Source organism: Podarcis cretensis (genome assembly GCF_951804945.1).
Source record: "Podarcis cretensis genome assembly, chromosome: 8".
NCBI classification, from domain to species: domain Eukaryota; kingdom Metazoa; phylum Chordata; class Lepidosauria; order Squamata; family Lacertidae; genus Podarcis; species Podarcis cretensis.
In genome coordinates, this window is record NC_137177.1 from 74,127,553 (window position 1) to 74,147,534 (window position 19,982).

A 19,982-nucleotide genomic window follows, 5' to 3' on the forward strand; every position below is an offset into this window, starting at 1 on the left:
TGCAAAGCTTGACCACTGAACTGTGGTGCCCCCTAGCAGAGATGCTGTCATCAGATGCGGTGAACTTGCCAAGGGCTCCTTCCTAGGCAGCTCAGCTTCCTTGCAGACATCCCAAAAGAGATGTTAAGAGTCGCAAATCAGTTTACTCTGAGGGTGCAAATCTCGGAGAAGAGGAGTGCAAAGACCAGCCGTTTCTTCTTGTGGATATATAGTTAAATGGGGTTACATCCAGTCAAGGTTTACTGAAGAGTAGACCCATTGAAATTGATGGAACTATGTTGCGTCTTGTGCATTAAGTATAGGGGTAAGGATTTTCTCTTGAGTAAAACAAACATTGGCTACAACTTTATATCTCCAGTACTTATGGCAAAACTCACATGAGCAAGCATTTAGAATAGCACAACTATTTGCTTCGTGAATCGTAAGATCTGCAACACCCCCGTGGATAGATACAGGCATAGACACACATAGATAATACAATGATACCACCTATGTAGCAGGGGGCAGCCTTGCAACAGTTGTGTGGACCTGTTAGGGATTGTTAGAAGCTTCCAAATTCCAAAATAGCTGTTAGGTTGATGGCAGGTGTAACATAGCTGCCTTAAGTTGGCCCAACCCATTTTTAAGGGGGTATATTGGTCTTCAACCTTGAAAATGGTTCACCCATGTTTAAAATGGTTCACTTGCTGTGTCCCTGTGGTTCTGTGCTCTTTCTACACTCTTTTAGAGTGATCCACCCATGATTGTTTAATCTGACTGTAATTGGACAAACATGCCCCACTGTCTTGTCATTGACCTTAGGCCATTCTTGCTTTTGTTCCTGTTCTGTTTTCGGGCAGATCCACACCATCTGTTTAAAGCACATGGCTTCCCCCAGTCATCCCTGGGAAGTGTCGGTTCCCTCCCAACAGAGCTACCATTCCTTAACAGATTGAGGTTCTGGGGATTCTTTGGAGAAAAGTCACGTGCTTTTAAATGCACACCCCTTCAGCTCCCTCAGGGTCCCTTCCAACTCTACAATTCTATGATTCTATGCCAGGGATTCTTTAGCTGTTATTCTTGCGTTGTAGGATCTATGAACTTTGAATGGTGTGGATCTGCTGTTAATCCACTAGGTGGACTCACCCCTTGGCTTTTTTAAAATTTCGTTTATCTGGATTGTAGTGAGTAACTTCAAAAGAATGATTTAATTCTAATCAGTGATTAGAAAGATGTGTAAAGAATTTATGTACAGTAGAGGAAAACAATTTAAAATAAATGATTTTAAGTAATGACTGGAGGTGGGGAGAATCTTTACTCCCTATCACTCTCAAACGTTAACTGTCCTAGAACTGGTTCAGTTCCCAAGGTCAACCTTTGGGCAGTCTGAACCATACTGTTTCCCCATTTTACATGTCTATTTCATAATTGAATTCTTTCTTTTTTGTAGATATTGTATTAAAATTCAAGTGTCTGTATAGTTAATATATAGCAGCTTATGTGTAAATGCTATTTTAAACACTAAAAAAAGCTTTTAATTTTTACGTGACAAATGCACTTTCCTGTCTTTCCTTTATCTCTGGTGATACTTTATTTTGAGAGGTGTGTGTGTTGTGTGTTGTGTACTGTATATTTCATATTCTGCAAGCACCATAACTTATTCCTTGCTTTGTCCTGATGCAGTTATGAGTCTTCTTCATAGCCCAAGGTTTCTTCTTCTTCTAGTAATCAGGGGATTGGTGGCTAGTGCCCATTGGAACTGGTAGGGCAGTAGTCAGGGAGACAAACAGTAGGTGGCGCCAGAGCCAACTCATTCTAGTTTTGTCCTCATCCTCCTACTCCCTGCTGAGTTCTAGGAGGAAAACACTAAGCTTAGAAAGGAGGAAGCTGACAGGCTTCAACCGGTTGTCAGGTGGGGGCTGGCTTAGGGCTGGCTTAAATTGGTGAAGCAGTGGCTCATTTGCCCCAAATGGATTAGGGAATCAGAGGGCATATTAGGCTATGTGCGTGCCACACCTCTGATTGTGTCTCTTGCAGAAGCACCTTTAAAGTTACACATGTAAGTGTGTGAAGTCCCAACACCTTCACCTGCGTTGTCATCCAAACCTGTCCCAAGGGCTTGGGTCAAGTTAACAGCATTGCACACCTTTTTAAACCACCCAAAGCCTATAGGCAAGAGACAGGAAATGTTCGATTACATCCAAATAGATCACCGTGCATTTATTTGTGTGCCGCTTTCCTTCGGAACTGTGCCCAAAATAGTTCACAGCATACCAAATGAAGAATTAAGTACAACAGTTTGAATCAGTATGTACAAATCTGTATGAAGTAATGCAAATAAACCAACCTAGTTTAACAGCTTAAAACTGAACAAGAGAAAGGGTAATGCCTAACACAGAATAGATAATGCATCTAAGAAGATAACGGAGTTGAAGAATATCCAGCTCTTAGGGCTCTTCCTGGGTTGTTGTTGTTTAGTCATCAAGTCGTGTCCGACTCTTCGTGACCCCATGGACCAGAGCACGCCAGGCACTCCTGTCTTCCACTGCCTCCCGCAGTTTGGTCAAACTCATGCTGGTAGCTTTGAGAACACTGTCCAACCATCTTGTCCTCTGTCGTCCCCTTCTCCTTGTGCCCTCAATCTTTCCCAACATCAGGGTCTTTTCCAAGGAGTCTTCTCTTCTCATGAAGAGAGTCTTCTCATGAGGTGTCCAAAGTATTGGAGCCTCAGCTTCACGATCCGTCCTTCCAGTGAGCACTCAGGGCTGATTTCCTTAAGAATAGATAGATTTGATCTTCTTGCAGTCCATGGGACTCTCAAGAGTCTCCTCCAGCACCATAATTCAAAAGCATCGATTCTTCGGTGATCAGCCTTCTTTATGGTCCAGCTCTCACTTCCATACATCACTAACTGGGAAAACCATAGCTTTAACTATACGGACCTTTGTTGGCAAGGTGATGTCTCTGCTTCCTGGGTTACAACCCAGCAACAATCCTCTCTGGCTCTGCTCCGCACCCTTCTCAGGAACAAATTCGCGAACCGTGGTTATATCTTTTACTGGCATGGATAGAGGGGGTGTGTGCTCGCACACACATGGAGAAGCCACTGACTTTTGCATGTAACTACAGAGAATATAACTCTATGAAGGTAAGTCACCTGTTCACCTGCCCATTTTTGCCTCAGGCTCCGTCCATCACTGCCGGAAGTTTGCCCACAAGGGGATATGGCCCTAAGGCAAGCTCCTTGTTTAGAGTGTTTGTGCTTGCCCCCCGCTCTGGCAATGCCGATGGTAGACTGTGCTGTTTTCCCTCTCCTTCGTTTCTGCAGCCTGCTGGAACAGCTGCTAATAGATGCAGTGAGAATCTCCTTGAAACTCCGTAGCCAAAGAACCACTTCACGTCCTCACTGAGCCAGAGTTCTGTGTCAAATGTGCCTATGAGTCTGTGGCTTAAGGTTCTCCAGATGTTGTTGGGACTCCTGATTCCATCACCCGCAACTAGCCTGACCAAGGGAATTAGGGAGGAAGGGAGCTGTAATCTAACAACACCCGGGGAACATCAGGGTAGGGACATCTGCTCTAATTCCTACAGTAGCAATGGCAAACTTGTGGTTCTCCAGAGATTGGATGCTGGCCCCAGCCACCATGGTAAATAATCAGGGGTAGGCTGAAGATAGTGGAGTCCAGCACTATCTAGAGCAGTGTTTCTAAAATTTGGGTCTTCAGCTGTTGTTGAACTACAACTCCCATCATCTCTAGCTAGCAGGACCAGTGGTCAAAGGTGATGGGGGTTGCAGTCCCAAGAACAGCTGGACACTTATGGTGCCCTCCAGTGTTTATCAAGTTTGAGAAACACTAGAGGGCACATAAGAATGTGAGAAGAGCCCTGTTGGATCAGGCCAATGGCCCATCTTGTCCAGCATCCTGTACTCACAGTGGCTGACCGGATGCCCCAGTGGGGAGCCGGCAGTCTTCTCCCCCTCCCTATGTTACTTGGTTTCTGGAGCATCCGGCTTGCTGTCTGCCGGAGGGTTCTGGGGCAGGCAGCGGAAGTGGGCGTCCGTGTTCATGTGGGGCGCGAAGAGCAGGATGTAACACACTGGGTAGTAGTAGGAGCCGAAGATGGCAAAGATGCTGGCCAGGCCAGCAAAGACCTGGAACAGAGAGACAAACTTCCCTTGGGAGGTGGCGTAGGTGGGCACGAAGAGTGTCCAGATGATGAGGATGAGGATCATTGCAAAGCTAATGGACTTGGCGGCCTTGTCGTTCCTCTGGTCCGAGTTGTTCCCCATGAAGGTGCAGAGGCAGCAGACGGCAGCCAGACCAAAGTCATGTGCTAGGAGCGAGCTGTAGCCCGGGAAGGAGCTGTCCCGGCATTGCACCAGGATGGTCTTCTCCAGCTCAGTGCTCTCCTCCAAGGAAGGAGGGTTCCAGAAATACCACACGAGGCAAAGGAGGCCCTGGATGGCTATGTTGAGGAGAATGCAGAGGCCCACCAGGTGCTTCCTCAGCTTAGGCCTCTTCAAGGTCCAGCCGAGCCCTGAGCTTTGGAGTGTCTTGCCAAGCAGTGTGGCCAAGCTGATGGTGAAGCTGAAGAAGAAGAGGGGCTGCCGGAGCTTGCAGACCATCGAGGTGGGCTTGATGACGAATAAGTAGAAGCTGCTGCAGAGGCAGGTTGAAGAGAGGACAATGGAGAGTGTGGGAAAGCCACCGACAAAGCGCATGGCCGGGGTGCTGCGGTGCTTGGCCAAAATGCCGGTGACAACGGCCATTTGGGCCATGGCCAAGACCGTCAAGGCCACCATGTTGATGGGGAGGGTGTCGGTCACCTCCAGGTATTCAAACGCTCTGTCGTAGCATGTGGTGCTCTGCGGAGGAGACCATTTCTCTCTAGGGCATGGGGTGCATTCATGGGGATCTGGATGAAAAGAATAGTTGATTAGGCAGGAAGAGGAGGAGGCTGAGTAGAACTATGTTGGATGCAACCCAGTTTGTTTGGCTGAAAAGTTGCCCTTTCCCTGGTTAGTCTGATCCTTTTTTAATGCCAGCACTTATTTTTTTTTAAGAAAACAGTCTTCAGGTGACAGTCATTGTGTATAGGAGAAGAAGGAATACCTCTTCTACGATGGTGCCAAAAGAGGCATCCCGTCATGTTTGTGTGTGAGAGAGAGATTAAAATATGCCTCTTCTAAGACAAAGCCTCCCATGCACTACCAAAAGGGACGCGGGTGGCGCTGTGGTTTAAACCACTGAGCCTCTTGGGCTTGCCGATCAGAAGGTCGGCGGTTCAAATCTGTGCGACGGGGTTAGTGCCTGTTGCTCTGTCCCAGCTTCTGCCAACCTAGCAGTTCGAAAGCACACCAGTGCAAGTAAATAAATAGGTACCGCTGTGGTGGGAAAGTAAACAGTGTTTCTGTGCGCTCTGGCTTCTGTCATGGTGCTCTGTTGCGCCAAAAGTGGTTTAGTCATGATTGCCACAAGACACAGAATGCTGTCTGTGGACAAACGCCAGCTCCCTCGGCCTGAAAGCGAGATGAGCGCTGCAACCTCTTAGTCGCCTTTGACTGGACTTAACTATCCAGGGATCCTTTACCTTTTCACCTTACCTTACATGCACCACCTGAGACAAAGTTTACTCCCTCATTCTTTCTATTGTTCATTATCATGCAAACATAGTTAATTGGCTAAAAATGCATCTGATCATTCTTACTTAAAATGTAAGAATGGAACACGGGGTGGGGAACATGAACAGGAGCTAAAAATATTTAAAGTGGTGCCTCGCAAGACGAAAAGAATCCGTTCCGCGATTCTCTTCGTCTAGCGGTTTTTTCGTCTTGCGAAGCAAGCCCATTGACGGCTTAGCGGATTAGCGCTATTAGCGGCTTAGCGGCTTTTAGCGGCTTTTAGCGGCTTATCAGCTTAGCGGATAAGCAGATAAGCGGCTTAGCGGCTTAGAAAAAGGGGGGGAAGGAAAAAAAAGTCGGAAAAACTCGCAAGACATTTCGTCTTGCGCAGCAAGCCCATAGGGAAATTCGTTTTGCGAAGCGCCTCCAAAACGGAAAACCCTTTCGTCTAGCGGGTTTTTCGTCTTGCGAGACATTCGTCTTGCGGGGCACCACTGTATAAGGCAAAAAGAAGAAAGACGTGTTGGTTCAAAACTTCACTGCCAATGTAGAGTTGTTGAATGAGGAGGCACCCTTGGCACATCTGGAAAAACTCCAACTCACCATTTTTGTTCTGGAAGTAATTTGCAGGACAGTCTTCACACAGAAAGCAGCAATTGTGTTCTCCTCTCAGCCATCTCTTCTGCCCTGGTTTGCACTCCTGTGTACATCTTGATATGGGGGGCTTTAGGAAATGAAAGAAACAAACAAAAGGTATTCACCGACTCCAGTGGACTGTGCTGTCCCCACCACCACTTTGGAAACCCTGTCAAAACAAGCTAGCCCCCCCTTTCCTCTACATCTGGGGTTGCCAACCCTTTTAGGCCCCATAATACACTTGGACAAGGTCCGTATAGTTAAAGCCATGGTTTTCCCAGTAGTGATGTATGGAAGTGAGAGTTGGACCATAAAGAAGGCTGATCGTTGAAGAATTGATGCTTTTGAATTATGGTGCTGGAGGAGACTCTTGAGAGTCCCATGGACTGCAAGAAGATCAAACGTATCCATTCTTAAGGAAATCAGCCCTGAGTGCTCACTGGAAGGACAGATCGTGAAGCTGAGGCTCCAATACTTTGGACACCTCATGAGAAGACTCTCTTCATGAGAAGAGAAGACTCCTTGGAAAAGACCCTGATGCTGGGAAAGATTGAGGGCACAAGAAGAAGGGGACGACAGAGGGCAAGATGGTTCGACAGTGTTCTCGAAGCTACAAACATGAGTCTGACCAAACTGCGGGAGGCAGTGGAAAACAGGAGTGCCTGGCGTGCTCTGGTCCATGGGGTCACGAAGAGTTGGACACGACTAAACGACTAAACAACAACAATACACTTGGACCTTTTTTTTAAGGAAATGCCATAGATGCCATCCACTCTGATCTCTTCTTTCTCTGCTCCCCTGGATCATTCCTGCACCCAGCTACCACACAAGTGACAGAAAGAAAGCAAGCACACTCCATTTATCCCAAGGTATATCTAGGAGAATGAATCTAAGCATTAAAGGTGATAGAGGAGGTGGGAAGGATTGCCACTCTTCCAACTTCCTCCAGCTCTATGTCCTTTTCAAGGGACAAAATGGTAGCCACCCGCAACACCTCTACAGGGAGCAGTGAGTGAGGGCCTCAAAGGTGCCAGAGGAAGACCAAAGGGGTGCTCATTGTGCCCAGGAGCACTGTGTTGGCAACCCCTCCTCTCGCTGTCCGCCTGCCCCCACAAGCCAGTAGATGAGGAAGCAAATAGGTAGTGAAAAGATGGAGGAGCCCCACTGCAGGTTGCAGCAAGGAGCAGAAGTTGGATCCAGCAGACAGCAACCCTTTGAGAGCTCTGGGGCCTCGACAGCTTCCTGAATATGCTAGCACCCAACACTGATACCATCCTGGGAAAGGGAAGCTTCTATTAGTGGATGGTCCAAACTGAGGACTGAATACTGGGCAATAAAAGTCAGCAGCCTGAGATGATCTATTTTCTTTCATTTTTCTTTTTAATTCCCCCCCCTTATGTTTCTAGTCCTTACGCCTGAAAAATCTTGCTGGAAGAAAGCCAGCTGACTTGTGAGGAGCAGTAGGAAGAGAAGGATGTGGACCTTTAAGGATAAAGATGAGGGGCACTGGAGGAGGATGAGAAAATGTCTTTAGTAGGCCTAGAGAACCTAGTTCTGTTTAAACAGAGTTTGGACTTAATAGGGACTGAATATGAAAACTGCCACCACCATTTGCAGAAAGGAGGATTTGTTTTGTTTTCACTTAGAAGCCAAGAGGTATGTAAGTAGTGAATAAACAACTTAGCACGAACCTTCCCTTCCTTTGTGTTCCAGCGGATCTTTGATTCGCTGATGTTGAGCTGAGGCTGCAGGGGATGGTAGCTACCAAAACTGACAAACTCATGGTTTCCATGTGTGGTCGCATCCCAGTAAATCAGATCGTAACCGGTTGGAGGATTTCCCGACTTGCTGAAATGAACCAGATGAGAATTGATGGTGAAGTTGACCCGAGCTACTTCTTCCAGGAGCTGCAAAACAAGGAGAGGTACCCGAAGAACTGTAGTTATTTAAAACCCCAAGTGAGGGCGGTGTCAGCAGAGGGTTGGAGGCACATCGAAGCCTCTCGTATTTTTTTTTAAATTAAAAGCATAAGCTCCTCTATACTGCCTCCTCACCTCTGATGCAACACATGATTTAAGGATGCTTTCCATGGGCATCTGGTTAGTGTGAGAACAGGATGTCAGATGAGATGCACTTTCAGCCTGATCCAGCGAGGCTGTTCTTGCACTCTTGTGCTCCAAATACAAAAGATTTGCAAAGCCAAACTAGGCAAGTGTGTGGGCAATCTCCCTTTGGTGAGGATGCTGGTATTACCATCCTCGGATGGGCAACGATGCGCTTATGACTTAGGGGCCCTCGATTGACCAAATAACTGGTGGTATAAAAACTAACAAATTTAAGTGCATTTTTAAAAAACATATAACGCTGCTGTTGCTGCTGTAAGGGATGGAAGGTCAGGGGCAACGGTGGGGCAGGTTTATAAAGCTGGCTGTACCCCCGTCCCTCCAATGGGCAGGTGTGCTTACATGAGAACAGGGAGTCTAATAGGATTTCTGAAATGACTGGAGTAAATGTAGCGCTTCCAAAGTTTGGAGGATTGAAACCCTTACAGTGGCTGCTGTCTGTCAGGCTTCGGGGAATCCAATCCTTCCCGCAGTATCAGCCAAGAAGCAGATAAACAATAAGAGTCCTTACCAAGTATATTTTATTCAATAGTCTCAGAAAGAGAGATAATGGGGTTGCTTCAAATCAAGTCCCACCCCCTCCGTCTCTCCTATTATACGTCATCTCTGCGCCGGCTGATCTGTGCTTTCTGCCTCTGAGCTCTCTGCTCTACTACTCTCAATACTCACCAGGTCCTGGGAGACGGGGGGGGGGGTCAGGAATGCTTTCGAAAGACACTGAGTCTGTCAGCTGTCTCTCCTCTGCTGCTGCTTCCTCCTCCTAGCCCTCTCCCAATACTTCCCATCTTCTCCCCTCTGCAGCCTCTGAACTATGACCTTCTGCAAACGGCTGTTGTAAATCTATACTGCCCTCCTCTTCTCGGGAAGGTTCAGGAGGACTTAGTGTTTATGCCTAAGTGGAATGTGCCCTTGAATTCATGCTTGTCTGGCTGGTGGGTGGACAGGGGTTTGTGGACATATGTAAAAACTAGCTTACTGTACAATTGTAACATTTTATTTAGTTGCCCCACCCACTTTTTGCTCATGGCTCCACCTTCCATTGCCATGTGACCCTGAGGTGGTTGCCCAGAAAAGAACACAAGTCTCAAGCTAAAAATATTAAAAAATGTTCCTCAGCCTTGGTCTCAATAACTCAGGTAGGAGAAGAGAGAGCGTAGAGTCCTTTCACAATGACCAAAGCCAATAAAACTCACAGCCCTTGCAGGTAACCCTGTACTGCTTCCTCCTCGCTCACCTGCCATGGGTAGACCTCTCTGCTCATGTTGCACCACTTGCTTGTGGCATTGCACTGAAGCAGCTGGTGGAGAGCATGGGCGATGACGTAGACCGCTTTGTAGGTGTTGAATGTGCTGTAGAACCTAGCGGGACCGGTGTCTGTGGAGAAGTCGGCAAGAGTCAGAGAGCTGCAGTCAGAGCACTGCTCATCCCCCTCACTGGTGTCAGAGCTGTTCTGGTCCCTGCCAGGATCTGCCACGACATTCCTCACATATTCTCTGAACCCAGGCATCTCCCCGCTTTTTATCGCCACCCCGATGATGGTTCCTATTCTCGCCAGGTTCGGAATATGAGCAACGATGGGCGAGGTTGCCCAGCACTCGCTGGCAATCCACACTTTGCCAGTGATGCCCCTGCTCAGCACCACCCTCAGCAGCGCCTCCGCACTGCTCGGTTGCGCGAAGATCACCGTGGCATTGATGTTGGACCTCTGGAGCTGGTCGGCGATTTTGGACAGCTCCTCTTTCCTCTTGCTTTCCTCCGGGTCGCTCGGGAGGATGGCTTCATAGGCCACACACATATCCTTGGAGAGAGCCAGCTGGACAAAGATCTGCAGGGCCCGGCGGCCGTATTCATCGTCAGTCACCAAAGTGGCCACCCAGTTCCAGTTGAACTTGCTCAGGAGCTGAACCATGGCGTCGGCTTGGATTCGGTCACTGGGGACGGTCCGGAAGAACGATGGATAAAGTTGCCTGTCACTTAGCTTATCGCTGGAACTGGCGTAGCTGATCTGGGGAGACATGGAAGATAGAGAGGATATGGAAGATTCACGGCAGATTCACATGGTGCATGGTTAAACTATGGAACTCACTCCCCCAGGAGGCAATGATGGCCACCAACTTTAAGAGGAGCAGGTAAATTCGTGGAGGAAGATAAAGGCTATCAATGGTTCCTAGCCCTGGTGGCTATGCTCTGCCTCCGTGGTTGGAGGCAGTAATGCTTCTGAATATGCACTGCTGGAAACCACAGGATGGGGGAGGGCTCTTGTCATTGGGTCTTGCTGGTGGGCTTCCCACAGGCATCTGGTTGGCTACTGTGAGAACAGAATTCTGGGCCAGATGAGCCACTAGCCCAATCTAGCAGGCTGTTATTATCTTCTTAGATGGAGACTATGAAAATTGGGTTATTCAAACAACCGTTGAATTGACACAATGCAATCAAGCAAGCAACCAACAGTGATTTGGGTGTCGGGGCATCCATGGCTAGAACGCAGCTAAGTTATATTCAGAGTTAGCTCACTGAAATTTGTAAACCTAAGTTAGTCCTGTCTCCCTTATTTTAAAGAGGTCTGTTCTGAGTAGGACTAGCATTGGACACAAGGCATAGGCGCATAATGAGCACACATACTTAATGCCTATAACATACATAGAATCACAGAAATGCATCGTTGGAATGGTCATTTAGTCCGGTCTCTGCAATACAGGATAATTAAATAATTAAAACAGCTATATAAATGCAGTTCATATTAAGCAGTGGCAAATTACAGTGGTACCTCGGGTTAAGAACTTAATTTGTTCTGGAGGTCTGTTCTTAACCTGAAACTGTTCTTAACCTGAAGTGCCACTTTAGCTAATGGGGTCTCCTGCTGCCGCTGCGCCGCCGCTGCACAATTTCTGTTCTTATCCTGAAGCAAAGTTCTTAACCCGAGGTAATATTTCTGGGTTAGCGGAGTCTGTAACCTGAAGCGTATGTAACCTGAAGCGTATGTAACCCGAGGTACCACTGTATATATGAATTATTTCAGTCCCTCATAACCATATCCAAAAGTCTGCGAGAAATGGTGCACTTTCATTTGTTTCCTAAGATAAAACAATGGTGTGGTTAGATGCACCTTAACCCGCCCTGGGACCTTACTGTGAAGGTCAGGTAATTTATCATAATCATACAGTGGTGCCTCGTAAGATGAAAATAATCCGTTCCGCGAGTCTCTTCGTCTAGCGGTTTTTTCGTCTTGCGAAGCATCCCGATTAGCGGATTAGCGCTATTAGCGGTTTAGCGGCTTAGAAAAAGGGGGGGAAAGGGAAAAAACTTGCAAGACTCACAAGACGTTTTCATCTTGCGAAGCAAGCCCATAGGGAAATTCGTCTTGCGAAGCGCCTCTAAAAACGGAAAACCCTTTCGTCTAGCGGGTTTTTCGTCTTGCGAGGCATTCGTCTTGCGGGGCACCACTGTAATTCTTGATTCTGCTGGTCGACCACCCAGATAGATCTCAACCTTCTGCCTTAATGTAGCGCCTTGGATCCTGCTCAAAACACACCAGTGGAGGCTCTTCCTTGAAGGGAGGAAGAGATCTTCATAAGAGCCAGTGCGATGCACTTCCCATCTTACCTCTGGGATCAAAAGAAACTTCAAGAAGCGAGCCACCAGCACGCTCAGCTCCGAATTGCCGGGGCCGACGACGGCAACAACTCGAGGCTTATAGTTGGTATAATCGCATTGCACCTCCACGCCATAGTGGTTGGGGTACTTGGAGAGGAAGGACATTGTGGGCTTGTTGGCCACGGCTGGGTTGTTGCAAGTGTTGTGGATTTCATAGCCGAGCTTGACACCGGGGAGCAGAGAAGTCGAGTTGTTGATTTCGTCGATGGCAAAGCGCATGCTCAGGTGGCGCTTGTAGCCAGTAATGTCGAAGCTTAGGGAGGCAGTTAAAAAAAAGTTAATCATTTCAAGGATGGTGAATGACAAAGGTTCCTTTGCTGGACTTCAAGTCAAGAATTGGGGGTGATGTCAAAGGGGCTTAGTTTGTTGGGAGTCTGGGTGCAACTCAGTTTAGCAGATAGGAGTTTAGACACCTTAGATTGCATCCTGTTTACAACTTCCTCCTCTTACACTTCTCTCTCAGACCTCAAGGTCATTTTGGATCTATCCTCTGAGAACAAAGGAGCATGCATGACTGCCTTTGTCTTCTCTAGATTAGTTAGCTTAGAACTAGAAACCTCTCTATCCAAGTTATGCACTTCCTATAATAAGCAGCTTTGTTATTTTCTTACTCTATAAATATCTCCTATGTGTGTGATTGCTACAGATGAAATCTGATCTCTAATCAGACTCAGAAGCCACACTCAACCCTCTGCATACTCCTAATTTTACTGAGGTGGAACAACCTTTCCCATTAGGACCGTACCATTTCGTTGAAGCACCTTGGAATGACAAAAACGAATAGAAGGTTGAGTCAGAGATGAGATGGGTTGGAATAAATTAATCACACAGGCCTGACTGGAGTTGGAGCCCAACAATATCTTCACCTCTGCTCTAATGGATTCTCCAATTAGCAGCCTCAGTTAGCTATCCTTTCCCGTCTGGACATGACAAGCTTTTTGCATCCTTGACTCAGAGGTGCTATCATGTGTCTTATGCAGCGTCAGGACATTGCCTTGCTTAAGCTGGAATAAAATGAGACCTTACTGTCAGAAAATGATGTCAGCATCCCCCCTCCCAGCATAAACTGGGACCAGGGAACCTCTGAGATCACCTCCACAAGACAATGCCTCAGCCAGAAAATCAGAAGAACTGGGAGTCTCGCTATGTCCCCAATTAGGCTCACCCCACACAATTCTTGCTAGTTTGGTATGGAGTCTAAACTTAAGCTCCTTCTGCTTAGCACAGCTCTCAATTTGTCACATGAGGCAGCCTGGTCAGTGTCCTACTTGGGAGGAGGGACTAGGGCTATAAAAGTCATAACTGAGGGGGGCAAGGATAGAAGCAGACAGGTGGAATGCTTAAACCCCAGTTGGATGCCTGGAAGTTGCTGGTGCAACAACTTCCGTAGGCTCGTTCCTAGCCTAGATGCCCTCTGGACAGCTCCTCTTCCGTTCAGCACCAACTGATGCTGGACAGCTCCCTTGCCTTGTTCGGAAGCCCAGAAAGAGATACTCGTAACAAGTCTGCTGTGGGGGGATTTCGGGGGTGGGGGTGGTCTGGTTTTCCCAGCCTAGGTATTATTGTGCGGAGGTGTCAAGAAATTGGGGAAATTGATATTGAAATATTTTCTTTTACAATGATGAATGAAATGTTGAAGAAAGTGCTTTTCCATAACTTCAGATGCCTGGAAATTTTACATCTCTAGTCTTGGTGGACTGTGCATGTTGCTGAGGTTCTTTTGGTCCTACTCACCTGGAACACTTGGGAGTCTTCAGCTCCACATCCTGGCTTAAGTACTGTACTTTGGAGTGAAAGGCAAACATCCCACCAAGGACAAAGTCCCCCGGAGCACTAAACTGGGTCAACAGGGACTTGGCCTTTGCTTCATTCAGTTGTATGGAAAGGATGGGAACCAGGAGCCCAAGCAGTGCACTGAGAGCCATTTTAGCCTGTGATGGGGAAAATGGAAGGTAGATCTCTGTTTTATGCCTAGTGTTTACATGCTGTTTGTCATGTGTGATTCACAACAACCATGCAAGGCAGTAGGGTAAAGGTAAAGGGACCCCTGACCATTAGGTCCAGTCGTGGCCGACTCTGGGGTTGTGGCGCTCATCTCGCTTTATTGGCCAAGGGAGCTGGCATACAGCTTCCGGGTCATGTGGCCAGCATGACTAAGCCGCTTCTGGCGAACCAGAGCAGCGCACGGAAACGCCTTTTACCTTCCCCTCTGGAGCGGTACCTATTTATCTACTTGCATTTTGACGTGCTGTCGAACTGCTAGGTTGGCAGGAGCAGGGACTGAGCAACGGGAGCTCACCCCATCGCGGGGATTCGAACCACTGACCTTCTGATCAGCAAGTCCTAGGCTCTGTGGTTTAACCCACAGCACCACCTGCGCCCCTTATGCAAGGCAGTACTTCTTCCCATATTGCAGGGCTTGTCTGAAGGCCACCTGGTAGAGAAGCAGGGTACAAACCAGCAGCTTTGTGATGTGTCGCCTTATCCTGCTGGGCGTGAATGAATTTTTGTGTGCACCTGAACCCTGTAGAAAGCAGGCTTGAACTCCCTGTCCATCAGGTGGCACATGGGCAGTTCATTCCGGCTTGGTCACTCTCTCCCTTTACCCTCACAGGCCAACTTTGATAGGTGGGTGGGACTACCCACTTCTCAGTCTTCTGATATCATGGTGGCATCAGATGATTGACAGGTGATCCAGCCACCTGCCCATGCCATGCTGGGCTGCAGGATGTGGAGAGGTAATAATAATAATAATAATAATAATAATAATAATAATAATTTATTATTTAAATGCCACCAATCTGACTGGGTTGCACCAGCCACTCTGGGCAGCGTCCAACAAATTAAAACATCGATCACAGTAAAACATCAAACTTTTAAAAACTTCCCTTTACAGGGCTGCCTTCAGATGTCTTCTAAAAGTCAGGTAGTTGTTTATCTGGTGTTTCCTTCACTGCAAGAAGTAAAGTTACAGGGAACCAGGCAGAGGGCCATCTCAGTAGTGGCGCCCTCCCTTTGGAAGGCCCTACTATCAGGTGCCAAGATAAAGAGCTACACAACTTTTAGAAGACATCTGAAGGCAGGCCTGTATCAGGAAGTTTTTAATGTTTGACAGTTTTTTAATGTTGTTATAGATGTTGGAAGCCGCCCAAATGGGCAATGTATAAATAATTAAATAATTACATCATCATCATCATTATTATTAATAATAATAATTTCCTTGACACCTGACGGGAGGGCATTCCACAGGGCGGGCAAAACTACTGATAAGACTCCTGAGCTCAAAATCTGGCCCACAGCTTTATATCAGCTTCAATGCTTTTTACTCTGGCCTTTGAGGTGTATATTTTTCAGATCCCCCCTTCCGTGATTGCAAGCTGTTTTAAACTGGTTTAATGTTCTATTTTAAATTTGTGGGACCTTTGGGTGAATGGTGGGTAACTATTGTTGTTATTCAGAACATTTTTGCCCTGCTAAGAGTGACTTATATATAGTCAATGAAAACAAGACCATCCCTGCCTGCAGACTTACAATCTAAAAAAAGCACGGCACAAGGGGGGGAAAGACATGGAAGGAAGAGGGGGAATCAAACTCGGGCCATTGTTCTTATAATGACCAGTCTGCACAGTTCAGGGGCTGGAGGTGCTTGTTGGAATGAGCTTTCTGCTTCCTGACTCTCTCACTGAGGCAGCTTGGTGGAATGGCTTGCCCCCAGGTGACTGTTGAGGGACAGGAGGCCTGATGGGACTGGCCTGTCACAGCAGAGACGATGGAGCGATTTAATACTAATAAACGTGATAAAGCAAACAAGCTTTCCTTGCAAAACAGGGTTAATGCACTTCGTGTTAAGAAAATGTTTTGTTGTAGTTCTTTTCGTAGAACCGTAGAGTCGGAAAGGACCTTGGGGATCACCCAGCACAAACCCCCTGCAATGCAGGAATCTCAACTAGATCATACATGACAGGTGGCCACCCAACCTCAGTTTACAAACCTCTGAGGAAGAGGAGTCCATCACCTCTCGTGGGAGTTCTGTTCCACTGTCAAACAGCTCATACTGTCAGAAAGTTCTTCCTTGTGTTTAGTCAGAATCTCCTTTCTTGTAACTCAAAGCCATTGATTTGGGTCCTCCAGAGCAGGAGAGAACAAGCGTGCTTCCATCTTCCACGTGACAGCCCTTTAGCTATTTGAAAGTGGCTATGGAGTCAGTTTGGACGCGGGTGGCGCTGTGGGTTAAACCACAGAGCCTAGGGCTTGCTGATCAGAAGGTCGGCGGTTTGAATCCCGGCGACGGGGTGAGCTCCCGTTGCTCGGTTCCTGCTCCTGCCAACCTAGCAGTTCGAAAGCACGTCAAAGTGCAAGTAGATACATAGGTACCACTCCAGAAGGGAAGGTAAAAGGCGTTTCCGTGTGCTGCTCTGGTTTGCCAGAAGCGGCTTAGTCATGCTGGCCACATGACCTGGAAGCTGTACGCTGGCTCCCTCGGCCAATAAAGTGAGATGAGCGCCGCAACCCCAGAGTCGGCCACGACTGGACCTAATGGTCAGGGGTCCCTTTACCTTTACCTATGGAGTCAGTTCATAAGAAAGGGGGAATAGACTTACCTTCCTTTATTTGCTCTGCTTCATATCCATACCTGTGGTCGCTCTCTCTTTCAGCCCATGAAGCTGCATTCCGCCCTTCTGGCCATTTGTGTTTGATCCTGTTGGCCTGCTTGACTAGGATGGCGATCTTAGAGGTGATGCCCACTAGGCAAAGGCTTTAAAGCCTAGGAATATGTTACATTTGAATAGTAGTCGGTGGAACGCAATGACAAATGGTACCTGGGTGACTCTGCCCCGTGAAAAGGCAGGTGGAGGCCATTAAATCAAATCATAAGCAAAATGAATCATTTGCATGATGTTCTGGAAACAGTGGGTGGCCATCAGGCAGCCCATGGGCCAAATCCAGCTAGCGAAACAATATTATCTGCCCTCGCCATGCAAACATGCAAGCACGAATGCTACAGTGCTGAACTGTTGGTATGTAACCTGTGGTCGGTTAATCCTGCACTTGCCCAGTCCCAGTAAGCTGTGCAGTGGCTGGGTGTTGGTGGGTAGGGACTTGGGAGGGGGAAGAGAAATTTGCTTTTGCGTTTTGATGCCCATCTACTTCATTCACACTTTTTGAAACGGTGCACAAGCCGAAACACAGCTGTCTGTCAAAATTAGCACTTCTCTGAATTTTGTTACACAGTTTTGCACTTCTCTGAATTTTGTTATAGTTTTCCAACGAAATAAAGTGCACACAAATGTGTGCACATTATGTATGAAAAGTATGTTTAAAAATGCATATTTTATAAGCCAAAATAACATTAAAATGAATTGTATTGGGGGAAATAGCAGTAATGCATGGATTAGGCAGAGCACAAGCCCAAATGTGTATATCAGGACTCACTTCACGTAAGTTGCACTATGGCACAAGAGTTGCCCCTCCAGATGGGCGTAATATGGCGGCATTGGGGAAGCATCGCAGAACAACTAATAAAGTGGAAAGATGTGTGGACAGTTCAGTATAAATTTACCACTAATGCACTGTTACTGCATCAGTGATATTTTTACACTGGCCTCTTTGACACCTGAGAGTGTTTTAAGGACCTGCCCTATTCCCAAGTCCTGAAATCTATTTTAACCATTTTCAATTCTGAGTTTTCAATAGTTGTAACCCACCCTGAGATCTGCTGGTAAGGACAGGTAATAAATATAATAATAAAATAATAACATCTGTATAAAACAAGCAAACCCCCCAACACCAGCCTCGAGGTAATAGGTTTGGTATTTTGTTCTTTTAAAGCTACCTTATTAAAAGTTGATGTTTGCTTCTACTGTGGGGTGTTTTAGTTGGTCTTCAGTGGTCTTAACACTCTGTAATTTGTCGTGTCATTTGTCATCTGCAGTGATATCACTGGTCCCTTTTCCTGATCTTTTTTTTTTTTTTTTTTTGCATATCCATTGAGGCTTTGAGCGTGAATTGGCTTTAACTTGGAAACAAAACTATTTGCATGGCAGGGGAGGGTGTCCTGAGGCTTTTCTCGCATCATTCCATCATTCTCATTTTCACCATCCCGTCTCATTTTCATGTTCTTTGCAAGGAGATTCAACCAATGCATTCAAATCTCTGTGAGAAAATAACCCCCTTGTGCTGCCTTTAAGCCGTAAACATATCTGGTTTCATCTGGTTTGTGGCAAATGTGGGCAACATAATGGGTAGGATGTCTAGGATTCTTCCTCCTCAAAATACATATTTTAAAATATAATTGCTATTTTCCATATCTTCTTTCAACATTTCATCTCCCTTATTTTATTAAAATGTGTTTTAGTTACTACATATGTAATCCTGCCTATCCTCCAAGGCTCTCCCTGTCTTCCACTTTATTCTCACAGCAGCCCTGTGAGATAGGTTAGGCTTAGAGACAGCGACTAGCTGGCCGAATGAAGATTTGAACCCTGATCTCCCAGGTTCTGATCTGACACTCAAACTGCTACACCACTGACTCACTCAAAGCACGCAAGATAGTGTGTATAGAGTTATCCTGTTTTATGTTTCCAGCAATCTTGCATGATAGGTCTGGCACAAGAGAGGGGGGCTGGCCCAAATGAACATCACTGGTGGTCAAGGCTTAGGGATTACAGCCAAAAAAAAAAAAGCAGCTAACACAAAAAGTCCTTACCACATAATTTATTCAGTATTCACAGAGTGAGACAAAGGGATGTAGTCTCTATGCAATGATAGTGTTGCTCCAAGTAAAGTCGCTCTCCCATTTGCCTCCCTTAATCTACACCAGTCCTGCATCGGCTAATCTGAGCCTTTTGCCACTGAGCTCTCTGTTTTTCTACTCTCAATGCCCATCTCATTGTGGGAGAAGGGGGGGGGGGTCAGGAATGCTCTCCAAGGACACTGAGCCTGTCAGCTGTCTCTCTCCTGGTGCTTCTTCTTATTCTTCCTTCTGTTCCTCTTCCAATATTTCCCAGCTTCTGCCCTCTGAACCCTTCTGCAAACCACTGATCTAAATCTATACTGTCCTCCTCTTCTCAGGAAGGGCCAGGAGAAGGTGGGGCAGTCGCCACCATTCCTCCTTAGTCCAGCCCCTGACACTGATGAATGGGAATTTTAACTCTTCTGCACCCCTATGCAGAAGTTCCCATGCGTGTGTCCCAATGCATAATGGCCACACCTCCAATGTCACACCTGTTGACTAGTCTCGCCCATTAGTAGCCTTGTGTGATGTATGAGCAGTGATGGGGTGTGTAGCTACTTGACACAGCCCTGATTAGGTATAAAGACAACTTCTTTTTAAAATATGTTTTTTATTTGCAAATGTAACAGAAAGAGGTAAAAAACACTGCCAGCAGACATTAACAGTAAGACTATCCCACCAATCCGTTTAAATGTATAAATCAATAAGACAGTCCATATGTCCAAATAAACATCTTAAACTAGATTTGACGAATGTAAGCTGCGTGTAGGGAGACCTCAGCACGGAGCAGTGGATGCAGGAATGTTTGTCCTTGCAATCTTAAAAAAGACACCAACCTCTAATGATGTCTTACTCAGAGTAGACCCATTGAAAATAATGCACCTAGGTTTGCCGTGCCCATTGATTTCAGTGGGTCCCCTCTGAGTAAGTCCAATGTTGGAGACAACCCTTAATCTGTTGGCCACCATAAGGTCTCCACCTCCACTGTCAATCCATTAGTCTCCACGTTACAGGGATATAATTCAAGAGGCTTTTTCCTGCAACATGGACAATAACTTCTAACTAGACAGAAGACACCACTAAGCAAGGCCCAAATTATATGCTTCAAAAGAAGATTTCATTGCCAGCATCTGTCTGAAGCAGGCAACTCCTTTATGTAAAGGCACTAGGTTAAAGGTATACCTTAAACATCATTTTCGTTGGGTTTGAAGCAATCTGTTTCAAATCTAATGAA

The 19,982-nt window shown here is 46.6% G+C and overlaps 1 protein-coding gene across 1 annotated transcript in view; it reads right to left on the reverse strand.

Moving 5' to 3' along the window:
* Positions 1-18,615, reverse strand: part of LOC307221954 (taste receptor type 1 member 3-like) — a 374,179-nt gene extending 355,564 nt beyond the window's left edge. Inside the window, exons 1-7 of the mRNA XM_079986892.1 lie at positions 16,617-18,615; positions 13,750-13,946; positions 11,965-12,268; positions 9,596-10,366; positions 7,930-8,145; positions 6,206-6,326; positions 2,888-4,896 (exon numbers count right to left, since the gene is read on the reverse strand). Coding sequence (XP_079843018.1) covers positions 3,968-4,896; positions 6,206-6,326; positions 7,930-8,145; positions 9,596-10,366; positions 11,965-12,268; positions 13,750-13,940 — 2,532 coding nt within the window. The 5' untranslated portion in view covers positions 13,941-13,946; positions 16,617-18,615 and the 3' untranslated portion in view covers positions 2,888-3,967. The remainder of the gene's footprint in view (positions 1-2,887; positions 4,897-6,205; positions 6,327-7,929; positions 8,146-9,595; positions 10,367-11,964; positions 12,269-13,749; positions 13,947-16,616) is intronic.
* Positions 18,616-19,982: the final 1,367 nt, after the last annotated feature.